Source organism: Astatotilapia calliptera, chromosome 16 (genome assembly GCF_900246225.1).
Source record: "Astatotilapia calliptera chromosome 16, fAstCal1.2, whole genome shotgun sequence".
Lineage (NCBI taxonomy): Eukaryota > Metazoa > Chordata > Actinopteri > Cichliformes > Cichlidae > Astatotilapia > Astatotilapia calliptera.
The window spans coordinates 13,733,901-13,748,720 of record NC_039317.1 but is presented as its reverse complement, the minus strand read 5'-3'; the positions used below and the strand labels follow the sequence as shown (position 1 = coordinate 13,748,720).

Below are 14,820 nucleotides of genomic sequence, written 5' to 3'. Positions count from 1 at the left end.
CAGTATACAGGTCTTGATTTAACACCAAAGCAAACTTTGTTTGTTAGTATGTATTTAAATGTTCATTGCAGTTCTTTAACCATTATAAACTCAGTAATAGAGCGTGGTATGAACTCGGTATGGTCGCACTAAATCAGTCAGTGACGAAGTTTGACCACATCTAGATTAGAAGAAGAAAGGTAACAAGATAATGACCCGTTATTCCTGTGAGGTGTTGAAGAACAACAAAAACACATTGCAAGTGGTGAGCTGGAAGCAGTCTCTGGTGTGCTTACACTTTTCAAATCTTGATGCAAACAACATTCGCTGCAACCTTTAAAGTGCAAAATGAAAATCTGGCTTTGGCAACACATTCAATCAATGAACACCTGACCAAACGTAACATACAGCTGAAGCTGAAGAGTGTGCTGTATTTAACAGCATGAAAGTCAAATTTATCAAAGGACATTTATCAAAGGACATGCTAATGTTAGCTAACATTAGCATGTCTGTTGCCAGTGGATAAGAATCTGAAGTCTTGGATGATGATGATGGTGATGAAACGTTTAGGGACTCATTGATAGCTTCATCAACATCTCTTCAGATAATTAGGTTGTAGAATAAGTTGTCAGAGAAACTGTGCTTTTTCTTTCCACTGTGGTTTTAGTTGACATTTTAACATAGCATTTATACACAGGCTATACTTGTCACGTGGCCGGGTGGCCGGTACTGAACAGGACTCAGGTGCAGAAACCCAGAGCGGAGACAGCAGATGATGCAACAATTTATTAGGTTTAAGTGCAAGAGAAAAATGTGGCAAAGACAAAAAACAGCGAGACGTGGAGTCTTGGTGCGGCGTGGCCTGGGGAACGTGGCTATGGCGAGGGAATGAGGCCTGAGATGCGGAACGGAGCTGAGTGGGGAACAGTCACACTGAAGGAAGAGGATATAGGAGTTAGGTAGGTAGTGAAGGCAGCTCTGCAGTGGCCAGTTGTAAGAGCAGCAATTCTTACTTGCAGTTAGGGACCTGGAGTGTTGAGAGGGGGGTGATGAAGATCCAGGGGAGGCTGAGTGGTGTGGAAAAGCTGGCCTGAGATCCGGGGCTTCAGATGGAGTGTGATGGCAGGAGGGCAGGCAGGTGAGGCACAGAGAGATTTCCAGAATGATTACTAGGTATCCTGAGTCCAGAGGTGGAGTGTGAGCCAAGGTGGATACAGCAACTGTAGCACAAGAGAGTCGTGTTAACAGGATGAATCACAGCAAGAACTTAACGTATACAGCCTGTTACCAACATGTGTTGATGACGAACTGGCAGTGAATGAACATCAACGTGTGGTTTAAATCCCTCTGGCTTGATTGTCTGCAATAGGCTCCAGGTGTGCGGGAGCTGGAGTTGGCCCTGCCCAGGGGCGGATCCCAGGTCAGTTCAGGAGCCTTATGGAAATTCCAGCCACCCACCGCAGACCATGACAATACTGAAATATCTCATGAGCGTGCAAACCTAACATGTCATAAAGTAAACCACAGATTTAATATTTAGAATGAGTAAAGTACTAAAAAAAGGTGTTGTCTGGTACAAATATTGGTTCAAACGTCAGAGCTACCCGATTCGACTCAGTAATGACTGCCAATCATCCCAAATATGTCTGGGATGCTTCAATATGGCCCACAGGAGTGTCTAAAACTGATTTTGAAATATATGTTTAAAATAAAATGACGCTGAGCTTAAATAACTATAATAACTTATTGCCCCCATTAAATGATCCCATGTGTTTTCCTTTGCGAAAAACAGAAAAAACAGTATTAAAAGCATAATCTTTTTTAGCAAGGACTCGGTTTTGTAACCGATATAGGGAAATGTGAGAGCACCCAAAGATAGAAAAAAAGGTAAACATACACATTCATACATTCTGACACACACACACAATAGGATCCCTCTTGGCAATCTATGACCCAAATCCTCTATGAACCTCCTCCCTCTTGGCTCCTCTAGTTCTGTTTTCTCTCAGTCTGTCTTTCTGGCAAGGGATTGGGACCTCATACAGTTGCGAGTTTCGAGTAGAAATACAGGTTGTTTGTAAGTAAAATAGCATCTTAACTTGTGTCTGAGCAGTATTCTTCTCTTTTGCCCCTCACTGGTAATTATACTGATAATAAATCTATTTCTTGCCTGATATCTCTTTTCTATAGTCAGTCAGAATTATAATACCTCTGTCTTTGTTTTCTCTTTCAAAAATATCTTTACCTTTGGTACTATATCACCTCTGAGTGAGACGCTGGCTCCCAGTATGAAAAAAGAGCAGGTGTCCAGGAGAGAGAGTGGCTACTAAGGCTACAGAGGGTTAAATGCTGGCTCTGACCCCCACCGATCCCCCTGCGGAGTCTATAATGCCCCCCTTAGAGTGAGGTCACAGAGAGACACGTGGCGATGCTTTGGGAATATAAACTAGGCAAGACTTGTGCAGTTATAGAGAAAACGGAGGGAAGGGATTTCAAAGAAAGTCTTCTGAGAGTTGCCATATGCTCAATAAGCCCTTTAACGCCTTCTCTCTTTACCATAAGCTGTCATAAGGATGATGTTCACACACTCAGCAGACAGCTCCATCCCTCAGAGCATTCCTCTTCTTAAGTACATTGAGAGCCTCAACAAGATACTAATTTAAAGTACTAATTTAACAATATGAATATTATAAATTGCAAATAAAATTCTATGTTCATAATCGTATTCAGGTAGAATTAAGTCTGTTACACACAACCCTATGCAATCTGCAGAAAAATTAAAGCGAACACCTATCAGCTGCAGGGAGAATTTCATGGTTTTATCCATGAGCTGAAGCTGTTTCGTGGCCGCTTTAGTACATATTTGAGGATGTCAGTGGGGCAGTTTGAGCTCTTGTTGGCAGAGTTGGGAGCACATCTGAGGAGGCAGAAAAATTATTTCAGAGAGCCGTTTGACCCTGAGCAAAGTGTGGCTGTGTGTCTGAGGTAAAATACTGTTATATAATTTTTTGTATAATCAGTACCGGTTTGTGTTTCGAGCTACAGCGCACTTGTTGCCAAATGCAGTCGTCTGACTGATCAGATCTGTTTATTTGGAAAATTCAGTTTGGTTCGAAAAAATTAATGCCCCAAATTAAAAACGCACAAAATATTTGGACAGATTTTACACATGACAAAAGCGCTGTGGGTTCAAAGACAGGTAACTGCAAGCACTTGCCACATTTTGGCCTCAATTTTGGTGACGTCATTGTTCATCTACACAAAAAACAATGTTATGACCATAAACTAGGCTTCAAAAATATTGGAAAACTTTTTTACTTACAACACTCTGAGGTTGTTTTTACCTAACTTTAAAATAGGTGTAATGTTCTTATTCCTCTATGAATAAAACATCAAGAATTGCTCCTGGTGCTAGCTTCAGCTAGCTGTTTATTATTCTTTCTACCACAATAACTTCTTCTTCTACTCTGTATATCTTATTGATCCCAGAGCGCCCCCTGTGGGTAGCTTCAACAATAGCAACTATCATTACATCCCCTTTCCAAACAGGTTGGTGTTATAATAAGCACAATTCCAAAGAGAACTGTTACTCGGTAACATCTGAACATTCTTGTCTAACATTCAACATGTTATAAATTGTGCAACAAGCTACATTCAGTAGTATTCTTTTTTTTTTTTTTATAACCAAAAATTGTAGCACAAGTCAAACAAAATAAATCCAAATGTATACCTTACATCTTCCAGAATGAACCAAATGAATCCCATACAGCTCTCGAGCACATTAGAACTCTTCACCTTTGACAGCTTGAACAGTCAATAACACATAACTCAGCAGGTATCAATTAAGTGTGAACAATTACTATTCTAAATGAATTATTATCCGTTGTTTACTTGTGATTTATTATTATTATTTTTTAACAATTCTTTACCACAACAGTTCACACTTGTTCTATGAGCCTCTCTGTAGGTTTCTTAGGTCTGGTAGACCTTCTCAGTATCTCAGACATTGGGGAAGTTGAAGGAGGCTCACTGTGGTGCTCAACAGGGTTAGCACCTCGTTGTTCAGTTCCAGTCTCTGTGTCCTGATGTTTAACATCCTGTGTCTTTAACAGACTTCTCCGGTTTCTTCTTAACACTTGTCCATTCTCTGTCTGAACAGCAAACGATCTGGGCCCTACTTCGCTGAGAACTGTTGCTTTTTTGTCCCAGAAATCTGGACCTGCAATCCTCACAACATCTCTTTCCTGAAGCGGTTCCAGACGCCTTGCAGTTTTGTCATAGTTCCCTTTCTGTCTGTGCTTGAGTTTCATTCTTTTGTCGGTCAGCTTGTTGTCATGTGCATTGTCATTTTCCTTGGAAATGTGTGGAAGTGTGGTGCGGAGCTTGCGATGCATGAGTAGCTCAGCAGGTGATGCCCCACACTCCAGGGATGAAGCTCTGTAGCTTAGCAGAGCCAGGTAAGGGTCGGTCTTACTGTCTCTTGCTTTTTTGAACAATCTCTTTACTATTTGGACTCCTTTTTCTGCCTGTCCATTCGCTTGGGGATACAAGGGACTAGAGGTGATATGTTGAAATCCATATTGTTTTGCAAAGTCACTAAATTCTCTACAGTCATATTGTGGACCATTGTCACTGATGACACACTGTGGAATTCCATGTCTGGCAAAAAAGCCCTTCATGTGTGTGATGACTGACTGTGCTGATGTACTGGAAAGCTGTGCCACTTCTGGATAATTAGAATAGTAGTCAATCACCAAAACATAGTCCTTGCCATCCAGATGAAATAAATCCGTGCCTACCTTTTGCCATGGTGCAGTGGGTAGGTCTGCTGCCAGCATTGGCTCTTTTGTTTGTTTGTAGTGATGTTTGAGACATGTTTCACATTTCTGTATCATCTCTTCAATATCCCTGTTGATGCCTGGCCAGTAAACTGCTTCTCTCGCTCTCCTTTTACATTTCTCCACTCCAAGATGTCCTTCATGGATACGCTGAAGCATGTCTTTCCGCATGGATTGCGGTATGACAATCTGGTTTTGTCTCAGCACCAGCCCATTAGCCATGCATAAATCAGCTCGCACAGAGTAGAACCCTGGACAGACTCCTTTTGACCACCCATTCTGTATAAGGTGGGATACTTTCTGCAGCACTGGATCTTTTGTCGTCTCCTGTACAATTTGCTGCAACATGACATCTGATGCTGGGAGTGAGGCAGTTACCATGTTTACATGTGTTTCAGCCTCCTCGGCTGTAGCGCTGACTAACCTGTCACCACTTGGTGCTGGCGCTCGGGATAAAGCATCCGCAAGTACGATATATTTCCCAGGCGTGTAGATCAGCTCAAAATCATAGCGCTGCAACACCATCATCATGCGCTGAATTCTGGGTGACATGTCGTTGAGGTTCTTTTTTCTGATCGAGATGAGAGGTTTGTGATCAGTCTCTGCTGTAAAGGTTGGTAATCCATATACATAGCTGTGAAATTTTCCACACCCAAACACTAAGCCCAAAGTCTCTTTTTCAATTTGAGCATAGCGTTGTTCAGTTTCTGTTATTGATCTGGACGCATATGCTACAGGTTGCCACTTGTCTTTGTTCCTTTGGAGCAGAACTGCTCCCAAGCCATCTTTTGAGGCATCTGTTGAAATTTTTGTTGGCTTTGATGGATCAAAGAATGTCAAGACCGGCTCTGTAGTTACAGTTTCCTTCAATTTTTTCCACTCTTTCTCATGCCGGGCCGTCCACTCGAACACTGTGTTGTGCTGTAGCAGCTCCCTTAGACATGCTGTCTTGGAGGTAAGATTAGGAATGAACTTACCCAGAAAGTTGATCATCCCCATTGCTCGCAAGACACCTTTTTTGTCAGTGGGTGCTGGCATATCCAATATGGCTTGTACCTTTGACTGATCAGGTTCCACCCCTTCACTTGTAACCTTATCTCCCAGGAAGGTCATCTCTGAAACACCAAAGAGGCACTTGTCTCTATTCAGTTTAAGTCCATTCTTGTTAACTCTCCACAAAAGTTTCTCCAGCCTTTCATCATGTTGTTGCCTTGTATTTCCCCAGACTACGAGGTCATCTATGTAGACTCTGGTGCCTTCCAGCCCTTCGATCAGGGACTCCATTGCCCTGTGGAAGATCTCTGGTGCTGATTTAATTCCAAATGGGAGCCTCAGGAAACAGTAACGCCCAAATGGTGTGTTAAAGGTAGTGTACCTGCTGCTTTCTGGGTCTAGCCTCAGCTGCCAAAATCCATGTGATGCATCCAGTTTGCTAAAAAACTTAGCTCCTGCCATTTCACTCATTATTTCCTCTCTCTTAGGGATCTGATAATGCTCTCTTTTAATATTTTCATTTAGATCTTTGGGATCAAGGCAGACTCTTAAGGCACCTGTATTCTTTTTCTTGACACAAGTGATAGAGTTCACCCAGTCTGTGGGCTCTTCCACTCGTTCAATGACACCCATTTGAGTCATTCTTTCAAGCTCTTTTTTCAAACTTGTCCGTAATGGAGCAGGCACTCTCCTTGGGGCATGCACCACAGGCACGGCATCATCCTTGAGCTGGATTTTGTAGGTGTAAGGCAATGTTCCATGTCCTTTGAAGACTGAAGGAAATTTACTGATAATGTCTGAACTTCCTTCATGCCCTTGGTGTTCCTGTCTTTTGCCTTGTTTGGCTTCTTTCATAGTGTCAGTATTAATCTGATAGATCCTCTTTACTAGTCCCAAATCCTCAGATGTTTTATCTCCTAAAAGTGACTCGTGTCCATCAGGCACGATGGTGAACAAAATGTTATGCTGTTTGCCTTTTGCTGTCACTTTAAGTCTGCATCCTCCTTTTGTTTGTATTGGCTGGTTATTGTAGGCCCTCAGCGGCGTGACTTTCTCTGTAAATCTTCTAGGCTTCTCAGTCAGTGCCTTGAAATCCTTCTCGTTGATCAAGTTAGCTTTGGCCCCTGTGTCAATTTTAAATGTTACCAATGTCCCATTGACTAACAGTGGAGCAGTCCATTTATCATCTGTGACTGAACTAACACTTTGGCCAGTGTTATGTCTTGAAGACTGTGCATTGACATCTTCTTCATGTGACACCATCTTAATGAAAAATGTTTCACTTAGATCATCACTGTCATCTGTGTCTTCCTGCACAGTGTGTACTTTTTGTCCCTTGTTTTTGGAGAGACACATTTTTGCATAATGGTTTTGTCCTTTACATTTTGCACATTTTTTTCCATATGCGGGACATTGTTTTGGTCTGTGTTTCTCTCCACATCTCTTGCAAGTGAACATTTCATTGTCACACGTTCTGTTTTTGTTGTCGTTGTTTTTGAATTTACTCCATGGCTTTCTTTTAATCGACACTGCATTCACTGCCTCATTTTCCTGTTGCGCTGCTCCTTGAACAGGCTCTCTAAACGTCAGTACATGTTGTCGTGCTAGCTCACTGGCTTGACTTATCTTTATAGCACTTTCCAGCGTTAGTTCTGTTTCTCTCAACAGTTTCTCTCGGAGCTTCTTCTCATTAGTTCCAAACACTATTTGATCTCGTATCATAGAGTCTCTGAGATCACCAAAATTGCAGGACTGAGCTTTGATCTTGAGGTCTGTGAGAAAAGTATCAAATGACTCACCCTGATGCTGTAAGCGTGAGCGAAAGACGTATCTCTCGTATGTTTCATTTTTCTTTGACAGACAGTGCTCGTCAAATTTCTTCATGACTTCATCAAAGTTATCTTTGTCCTCGGGCTGAGCAAACACAAAAGTGTTGAAGACCTCTATTGCTTCTGTGCCGGCGATGGTGAGCAGCATGGCTATTTTCCTTTCATCTGCCCGTCGATCCACTCCGACAGCTGCAATATACAGTTTGAACTGCTGTTTGAAAGTCCTCCAACTTGCATCCACGTTTCCAGTCAGTTTCAACGGACTTGGCGGTTTTATTGCATCCATCTTGTTGCGTTGCTTCTTATTCTTAACCCGTCTCCTGGTACCATGTAATGTTCTTATTCCTCTATGAATAAAACATCAAGAATTGCTCCTGGTGCTAGCTTCAGCTAGCTGTTTATTATTCTTTCTACCACAATAACATCTTCTTCTACTCTGTATATCTTATTGATTCCAGAGCGCCCCCTGTGGGTAGCTTCAACAATAGCAACTATCATTACAATAGGTGGTTACTATTTTAAGTCTAACACTTCTGTTTTTGGGGGTTTTTTTTGCTAGGCATTTAAACCATCAATCCGGTCGTTAAGTCTGACGTCACTAGCCATGTCTGGGCCTAAACTCCGCTGCAGGTCCATATATCAAACGATCACTATGGCATTACTGAGAGTTGAAAAACTGTCTAAAGTCTTTCATCTTTAATAAAATGATCAATGTTCTGCTCTACCAGGTGTAACAATTGAGTTTAACATCCAGGCATCCATGAAAACGGAATTTATGACATTTAACGGAGTTAGAAGTTAGCAGGAAGTTAGCTCGCTAGCTTCTATCTAAATACAATATAGCATGTCCTGACTGTGGGGTTGTGGAAACAAATTAAAACATACAGCTCTGTTATCACTTCCAAAATAAATGAAGACAGAAAACTAAACAGCAGTGACGTTTGTAGGGTTACTGAAGTTGGGCTAGCTGGTATATGTGCTACCTGACCGCTAGCGACACAGCTATGTTAGCATAATATAAACAAGCTAACCTTTTTTCCACTGGATAAAAGTTAACGTGAGTGTTCTCGGTGGTCAGGAACAAATGTAATCGCATGGCAGGATGCTGTAAAAGGACCAAACTTCAGCCAGGAGAACAACTGAGATAATCCATCCACAATACGAGGTTAGTCATTCATATACTGCTGCATGGGCTGGGCTGTAGTTACATCCTAAGGTTTTAAAAACTGAGCTTAAATAAATGATTAGCGGTAATAAAAACCGAGGGAGGTCAACAGTGATCACTGACTGTTTTAGAAGCTTTTTGAGATTAAATAGAAGAAAATACAAAACATTAAACATGTTAACAACACAAAAGCCATATTAAACGCAGACTACTTTAGGCCCAGAAGTAGGATGCGTCACGTCATCACTTAACGACCGGATAGCTATTAGCTGGGGGGGTTTATATAACTCGTTACTATAACTTAGCCCACTGCTTTCAGTTAGTGCTATTAACCTTTTTAAAGCGTTTTTTTTTAAGCATTATGTAATATTTCACCTGTCTACAAACACATACCCTGTGACAAACCAATGTGCTAAAAAAAAATTCAACATAAAGCTGATCGAGGTTATCGTTAATATTATTTAGACTTATTTATTTATCACACTGAAGGATCCTGAATCGTGAACAGCGTGGTGGAGGCAACTCAGGACACTGTTTTCAGTCTCTCAACTCCACACAACATCAAAGTCACTGGACTGCTGACCCCCCATAGAGAGACTCCCTCCGTAAGGTCTGGGGGCTGTTTTGGAAGGGGTCATGCAACGGTATGGGGGTGACTCAGAGCTCCATAATAAAAGCCCAAGCTACAAAAATAAATGACAGGGATGGTAAAATAAAAACACAGAGAAAAAGTTTACTGTATTAACTGGAAAATAATAACATTGCTTACCTGACCAATCCTGCTAAACCGCTGCAGGACCCCTGACAGTGACCTGATCTTGTGTCACTCCAGTGTCAGTGGCCTGGGGCATATACATGGATCTGCCAATACCTTCCCAGCACCCTCTCTTTACACACACCACTGTTTTTGCCTTCCTTTACATGAATAAATCTACACCCCCCTGCACACACTACACACAACCTCATATACACTTATTTTAATCTCTATTAATGTCAGCAAATATTCCATATCCATGTCTTGTCCTATGTTTACATGTAATCCTTATATACCAAGTGCCCCAGCAGTCTGCTTGGTAATGCACCGTGTATAAGAGTCCTTATTGGAAAGCTGCTGGAGTGCACCCTGATTCTATTGTTGCATAATACCTATCATTCTTCAGCTATCCCTGTCAAACATCAAAAACATCTTTCAAAAATGCTCATATATTTGTTGTTGCTCATGTTGAAGTGTCTTTTTAATTATATATACACTTCAAAGGGTCGCACATCTCTGGAGGGCTGTGAGGATTTTTGAAAGTGCAAGAAAAAAATGAAAAATACTTTTAAATAAATTTAAATGTATTATTTTCCAAAAAAATCTCACAATTGAAATTTTATCACTTTTTTTGTGAATAAAATTAAAATAAAATCGATGTTTGGAGAGAGAATGCCTTTCTCAACAATCAGTAACTCAAAAGCACCTGAAACGTGACTTTAATCACATATTTCTTGTGACATTTCATTCATATTGTTGCCAGCTAGAGTAAAAGGTATATTTCCCTCGGAAAGAAGTCAAATGGAAATTTAAATCACGCTTGAGAAAAGCACATCATATTCTACCTGAGTGCTTACACGCATTAGGTCACACCAGTTCACTGTGAACTACGACACAAAAGGTCAGTGTGGATCAACACAATGCCTCGCAAGCAAACACGGCCAGACCAACAACAAAGCGTTAATCAGCTTTCAGCTCTTTGTGGAACTTACTCCATTACATGGACAACTGTGTGATGAAGTCAGGAGACAAGCAGCAGGCTGATAATACACTCGCGCACACTGTTGCGAGGTTACTAATATCCACTCGGGCCTGGCATTGATGAATGAGATTCCCGGGTTAGCGTGGAGGTGTATTAACTGTGAGGTGAGAGAGAAAAGGATGCGGAGAATGGACAAAAGCAGCTGGGTGATTAACCAAAGTTTGTGTGAATGGCCCCTCTGATAGTTTCTCAAACGCGCATTGTTACGTTGGTGCTCGACCACGTTCGAATGTGGGGTCTTATTATTCTCATGGCAGATATTGAGAGGGAGGGAATTTTTTATGCAGACACTGTTTCACCAGGCAATCTTTTTCATGCTCTGCTATCCTATTGAGTTCTTCTTTGTGGTTTCAACAAAGCTATTTTTTTATGTAACCACACAGCGGCAATCAATATTTTATCGCTCATCTGAATTAAACTAACTCATGAAAATCTCCACAAGGTTTTAGAGACTGTCACAGAAAGGTTCAGCACCTTCATTTCGTGATACAGCCAACCCAACCCTCTATGATACAATTTAAAGCAACAATACATTTATCTAAAAACACAATTAAACATCATTTTAAGAACCTCGTTTTGATAGATTTTGGTCTATATTCCCATTGTAGCATGAATAAAAAGGTCAGTTGATAAAATACAATTCTGTGCAACATGATAGGGAAGATAAACCAAAGAATGAAAAAGGAAAAATAAACAATTTCACAACTTTCACAAGGCCTCTTCAGACACTCGTTCCATTGCCTATTTATCTACACTCATTAAAAAGACAGAAAACAAAAACACAAAAAGCAATTTTCACTTTTGGTTCAGTTGGAACCAGCTGGGAACCAGTAGTTGTTTCTATCAATGCGCCCTGCTCTTAATATTGTCATAACAGCAGTGGATTGAAAGCAACATTAATTCACAGTTTATATTTGCACATTTTCTTGCGATTTGATTGCAGCTTGTGCTGTCCTACTGTAATATCTGGATAAATGTCTAAAATAAGAGTCATTAGTAATTACAGTAGCTCTGGGAGAAAAAAAGCAAAGTGCCAACCAAACACCTTTAGCACGTGTCTTACAGTGTACAGTAAAAGGGTGAATTAAAGAAATGTGTCATCTGAAGCACAAATGTCAGTGCATTACAAAGAAGACAGAACATGCTGTGTGAAATGCTGCGGATTTCAGATCCGGCACACTTCTGCCTGTTTAAAGTAAAACTCCTCTCAATTTGACCTCATGGCTATTCTAAGGATGTGAGAGCACCTTCTCAGATCTATAAATGGGTGACTTATAATGAGTATGATGACACCAAGCAGAAATACTTTTCTGTTTCATCAGGGAACTCACACAGTCTGATTTACTCTATTCTTCTGTTTCAGATGTAATATATAGGATTGTCCTTTGTTCAAAAAGACGGTTAAGTCTCCGCTGGAAAAATCTGGAAAACCTTGGAAGTAGAGCCAACCCAATCTGTTATATTATATTTAAAATTTACACTGTCATTAGACTCTAATGTGTCTAAAACAATAGATGTTAGGATGTAAAAGAATTAAGAATTTATGTGAAGAAAGCCGACATCGTTATTCTACTTTGCAGTGGGATTAAGCAATAAGGAAATGTTATTGGTTAGCTAAGAATTACCATATTTTCATGAGCACCTGGACTTTGAAGGGAAAGCCTTAAGAAAACAACATAACAGTCACTTTCAAACCAAAGGAAGACATAAAGGAAGTCCCCTGTTTTGTTGTGTCCATAATGCAGTAACTCTATTAAACTCCATCTTTTATAGTTTAGGTATTGGCACTCTCCAGCAGGATTTAAAGGCAACTGCCATGCATTAATTAAAAAAAACATGTAAACATCAGCAGAGACGTTACAGGCAGCATAGAATAACTAAAAAAAACTGTCTTTTGCAACCCACTGCATTAATGCCAGCACATGTGATTCCTTTGCACCAGGCTTGTGGGACTTGTAGTCTGTCTGAGGAAGATTCTGTCTAAGTTAGCCTTTGCCTGCTTAACAACACAACAAGTTTGTGTTTTCAATAAACTTTCTAGACCAACACTTCTAGTGTATGTGCAGTACATACAAGAAGTTTAATGTAAGGTATGACCTCTTCTAGATGTGAAGCAACCTGTCACGCATCTGCACATGGACTGCACAAGTTTCCAGATCAGTTGTTGAGGAATATCCCTCCATTCCTGGATGAGTGCAGCTACAGGCCGCACTCATCCCCCTCAATCCCCGTTGTCCTGTTGAAACAGCTGGAAGAAAGGGTGCTGCTGCAAGAAAAGCACAAGTACAAGTTGGAGCAGTCAGATTGGCACCAAGAACAGTCAGATCAAAGATGGGCATGCAAAGCTGCTAATGCCAACACATACTGTGCCAATACGATCTTGGTGTGTTTCAGTCAGTCACAGCATGGTGGCACTGATGACAGTGCGATATAGCCACCAACCATTTTTTGTGTTCTTGGACCACTGGCTTGAGATTCCAGTAAATTGAACCAATTCTGAGGTTTACAAGTGAGTTGGTTTGTCCCTGGCAGAGAAATTACCAACCCGCCATTGACTAAAAACAGTCGACCGGAACCATGAACTACTGTTTGGGTTGTCTAAGACATTAAAATTACGCACTGAGGAAGGAATTTAAAACAAAGATTGAAAATGTTTTTTGTGACACAAAACTTTTGACACAAAACATCTCATATCATGTGGTTTACCAAGACATGAAAACAAACAGAACAAACCAATACCTCCAAGCAGGGCATCATGCAACTTGTTGCTGTGGTTGGAGCCTGTAGCTTTTACTTCACCCTCCACCAGGTGGGTAATGTGACACATTAGTATGTTTGTAAAAATGCAGTTTCTCAGAAATTCTGAATGTTTTCTTGAATTGTAACTCAGTCCCTGGGCTCCAGTTTCTAACTTTTGTTTTTGTTACCTGTAATGACCTTAATCGTATCTGGTTTTCACTGCAGTGGCCCAGACAATGATGCACTGTTTCCCACTTAATTAAAGGAGCTACACTTATTGATAGCTTGGGTTTTGGTAAATGATCATCAGAGTATGTTTTATTTTCATTGCTGCTGTTTGTGCATGAGGGGAAGGTTATGGTGATTAATATTACCTCTGCATGTGCCTGAATGATGGACCTTGGGAAGCAGAAAGACAAGGACAAGACATGAATGCTCCACTGCACGTCGGGCTCAGTTAACACTGCAGCCACACAGGTTGTGGCAGAGAGTGAATATAAATGGGCTAATAGGTCCCTCCAGTGTATTGTTGTCAAGGTTTTACCCTTTTCTGTCAGATAATATATGTTGTATCCATACTAGCTACTAAAAGGAATAATTCTTATAGTTCACATATTACTACTTTAGGATTCACTATATCGAGATACAATACTTTAAAGCAATGCTTTAAGACCTGCTCTCTGACGCAGAGTAAGCAATATTTTTGATGCGCTTTTCTACGCAGAAGACAAATTCACTTTCCTGCGAGAAAAAATACTTGTTCGTGAATAAGCTTTGGCTTGTATATTTTCCATTTTTAAAATGAGATTTCTCTACCAGCTTAATACTGCAGTTTGCAGGGATCTGACTAAATGCACCAGTCGAGATACTTTTCTCACTGAGTTTAAGCCCTTCCTGTGGCACAAGTCATTGGCCAAGAAATCAAATTAATCTTTTTCCTTTAATGAAAACTTATTTGTTATAATTAATTGATAACTGTAACTGCTGCTTGCTCTAAGCATTGATACAAAATTCTTCTATATAATAACCCAATTCCAAAAAAAGTTGGAATACTGTGGAAAGTGTCAACAAAAACAAAATGTAAGGATCTGCAAATTTGAGTGAGGGTTACAAAATAGAGACATCTGGATTAGGTTAATTGGCAACAGATCAGTAACATGAAAAAAAGAGCATCTTAGAGAGACAGAGTTGCTCACATCTCAGTAAAGATGGGCACAAGTTCACCACCCTATAAAAAAACTATGAGAACCATTTCAGAATGATGTTGCTCGTTGTAAAATTGTGCAGACTTTGAAAAGCTTGTTATCTACAGCACATAACATCCTCAAAGGGGAATCTGGAGAAATCTCTGTGCACAAGGGACAAGGCTGAAAATCAGGATTGGATGTGACTTTCAGCCTTTAGGTGGCACTGCATTAAAACGCATTGAACTTTCCAGAAATCATAATCTGTGAACACACGATCCACAAATGCAGGTTAAA

General features: G+C 40.5%; 1 protein-coding gene across 2 annotated transcripts; it reads right to left on the bottom strand.

The window, feature by feature from the left end:
- Positions 1-706: 706 nt before the first annotated feature.
- On the bottom strand, positions 707-5,521 carry LOC113008403 (uncharacterized protein K02A2.6-like). Of its 2 annotated transcripts, XM_026145777.1 has the most exons (4): positions 3,302-5,521; positions 1,272-1,480; positions 993-1,199; positions 707-912 (listed from the first exon to the last, which is right to left on the bottom strand). In XM_026145777.1, the coding sequence occupies exon 1, from the start codon at positions 5,367-5,369 to the stop codon at positions 3,918-3,920; it is 1,452 nt and encodes a 483-aa protein (XP_026001562.1). In that variant the 5' UTR covers positions 5,370-5,521; the 3' UTR covers positions 707-912; positions 993-1,199; positions 1,272-1,480; positions 3,302-3,917. The 2 variants fall into 2 exon arrangements, with proteins under 2 accessions (XP_026001562.1, XP_026001563.1); XM_026145778.1 differs by lacking the exon at positions 1,272-1,480.
- Between the last annotated feature and the right edge of the window lie 9,299 nt (positions 5,522-14,820).

Coding starts and splice junctions, on each gene's coding strand:
- LOC113008403 (XM_026145777.1), bottom strand. CDS start 5,369: ATGTCACCCAGAATTCAGCGCATGATGATGGTGTTGCAGCGCTATGAT.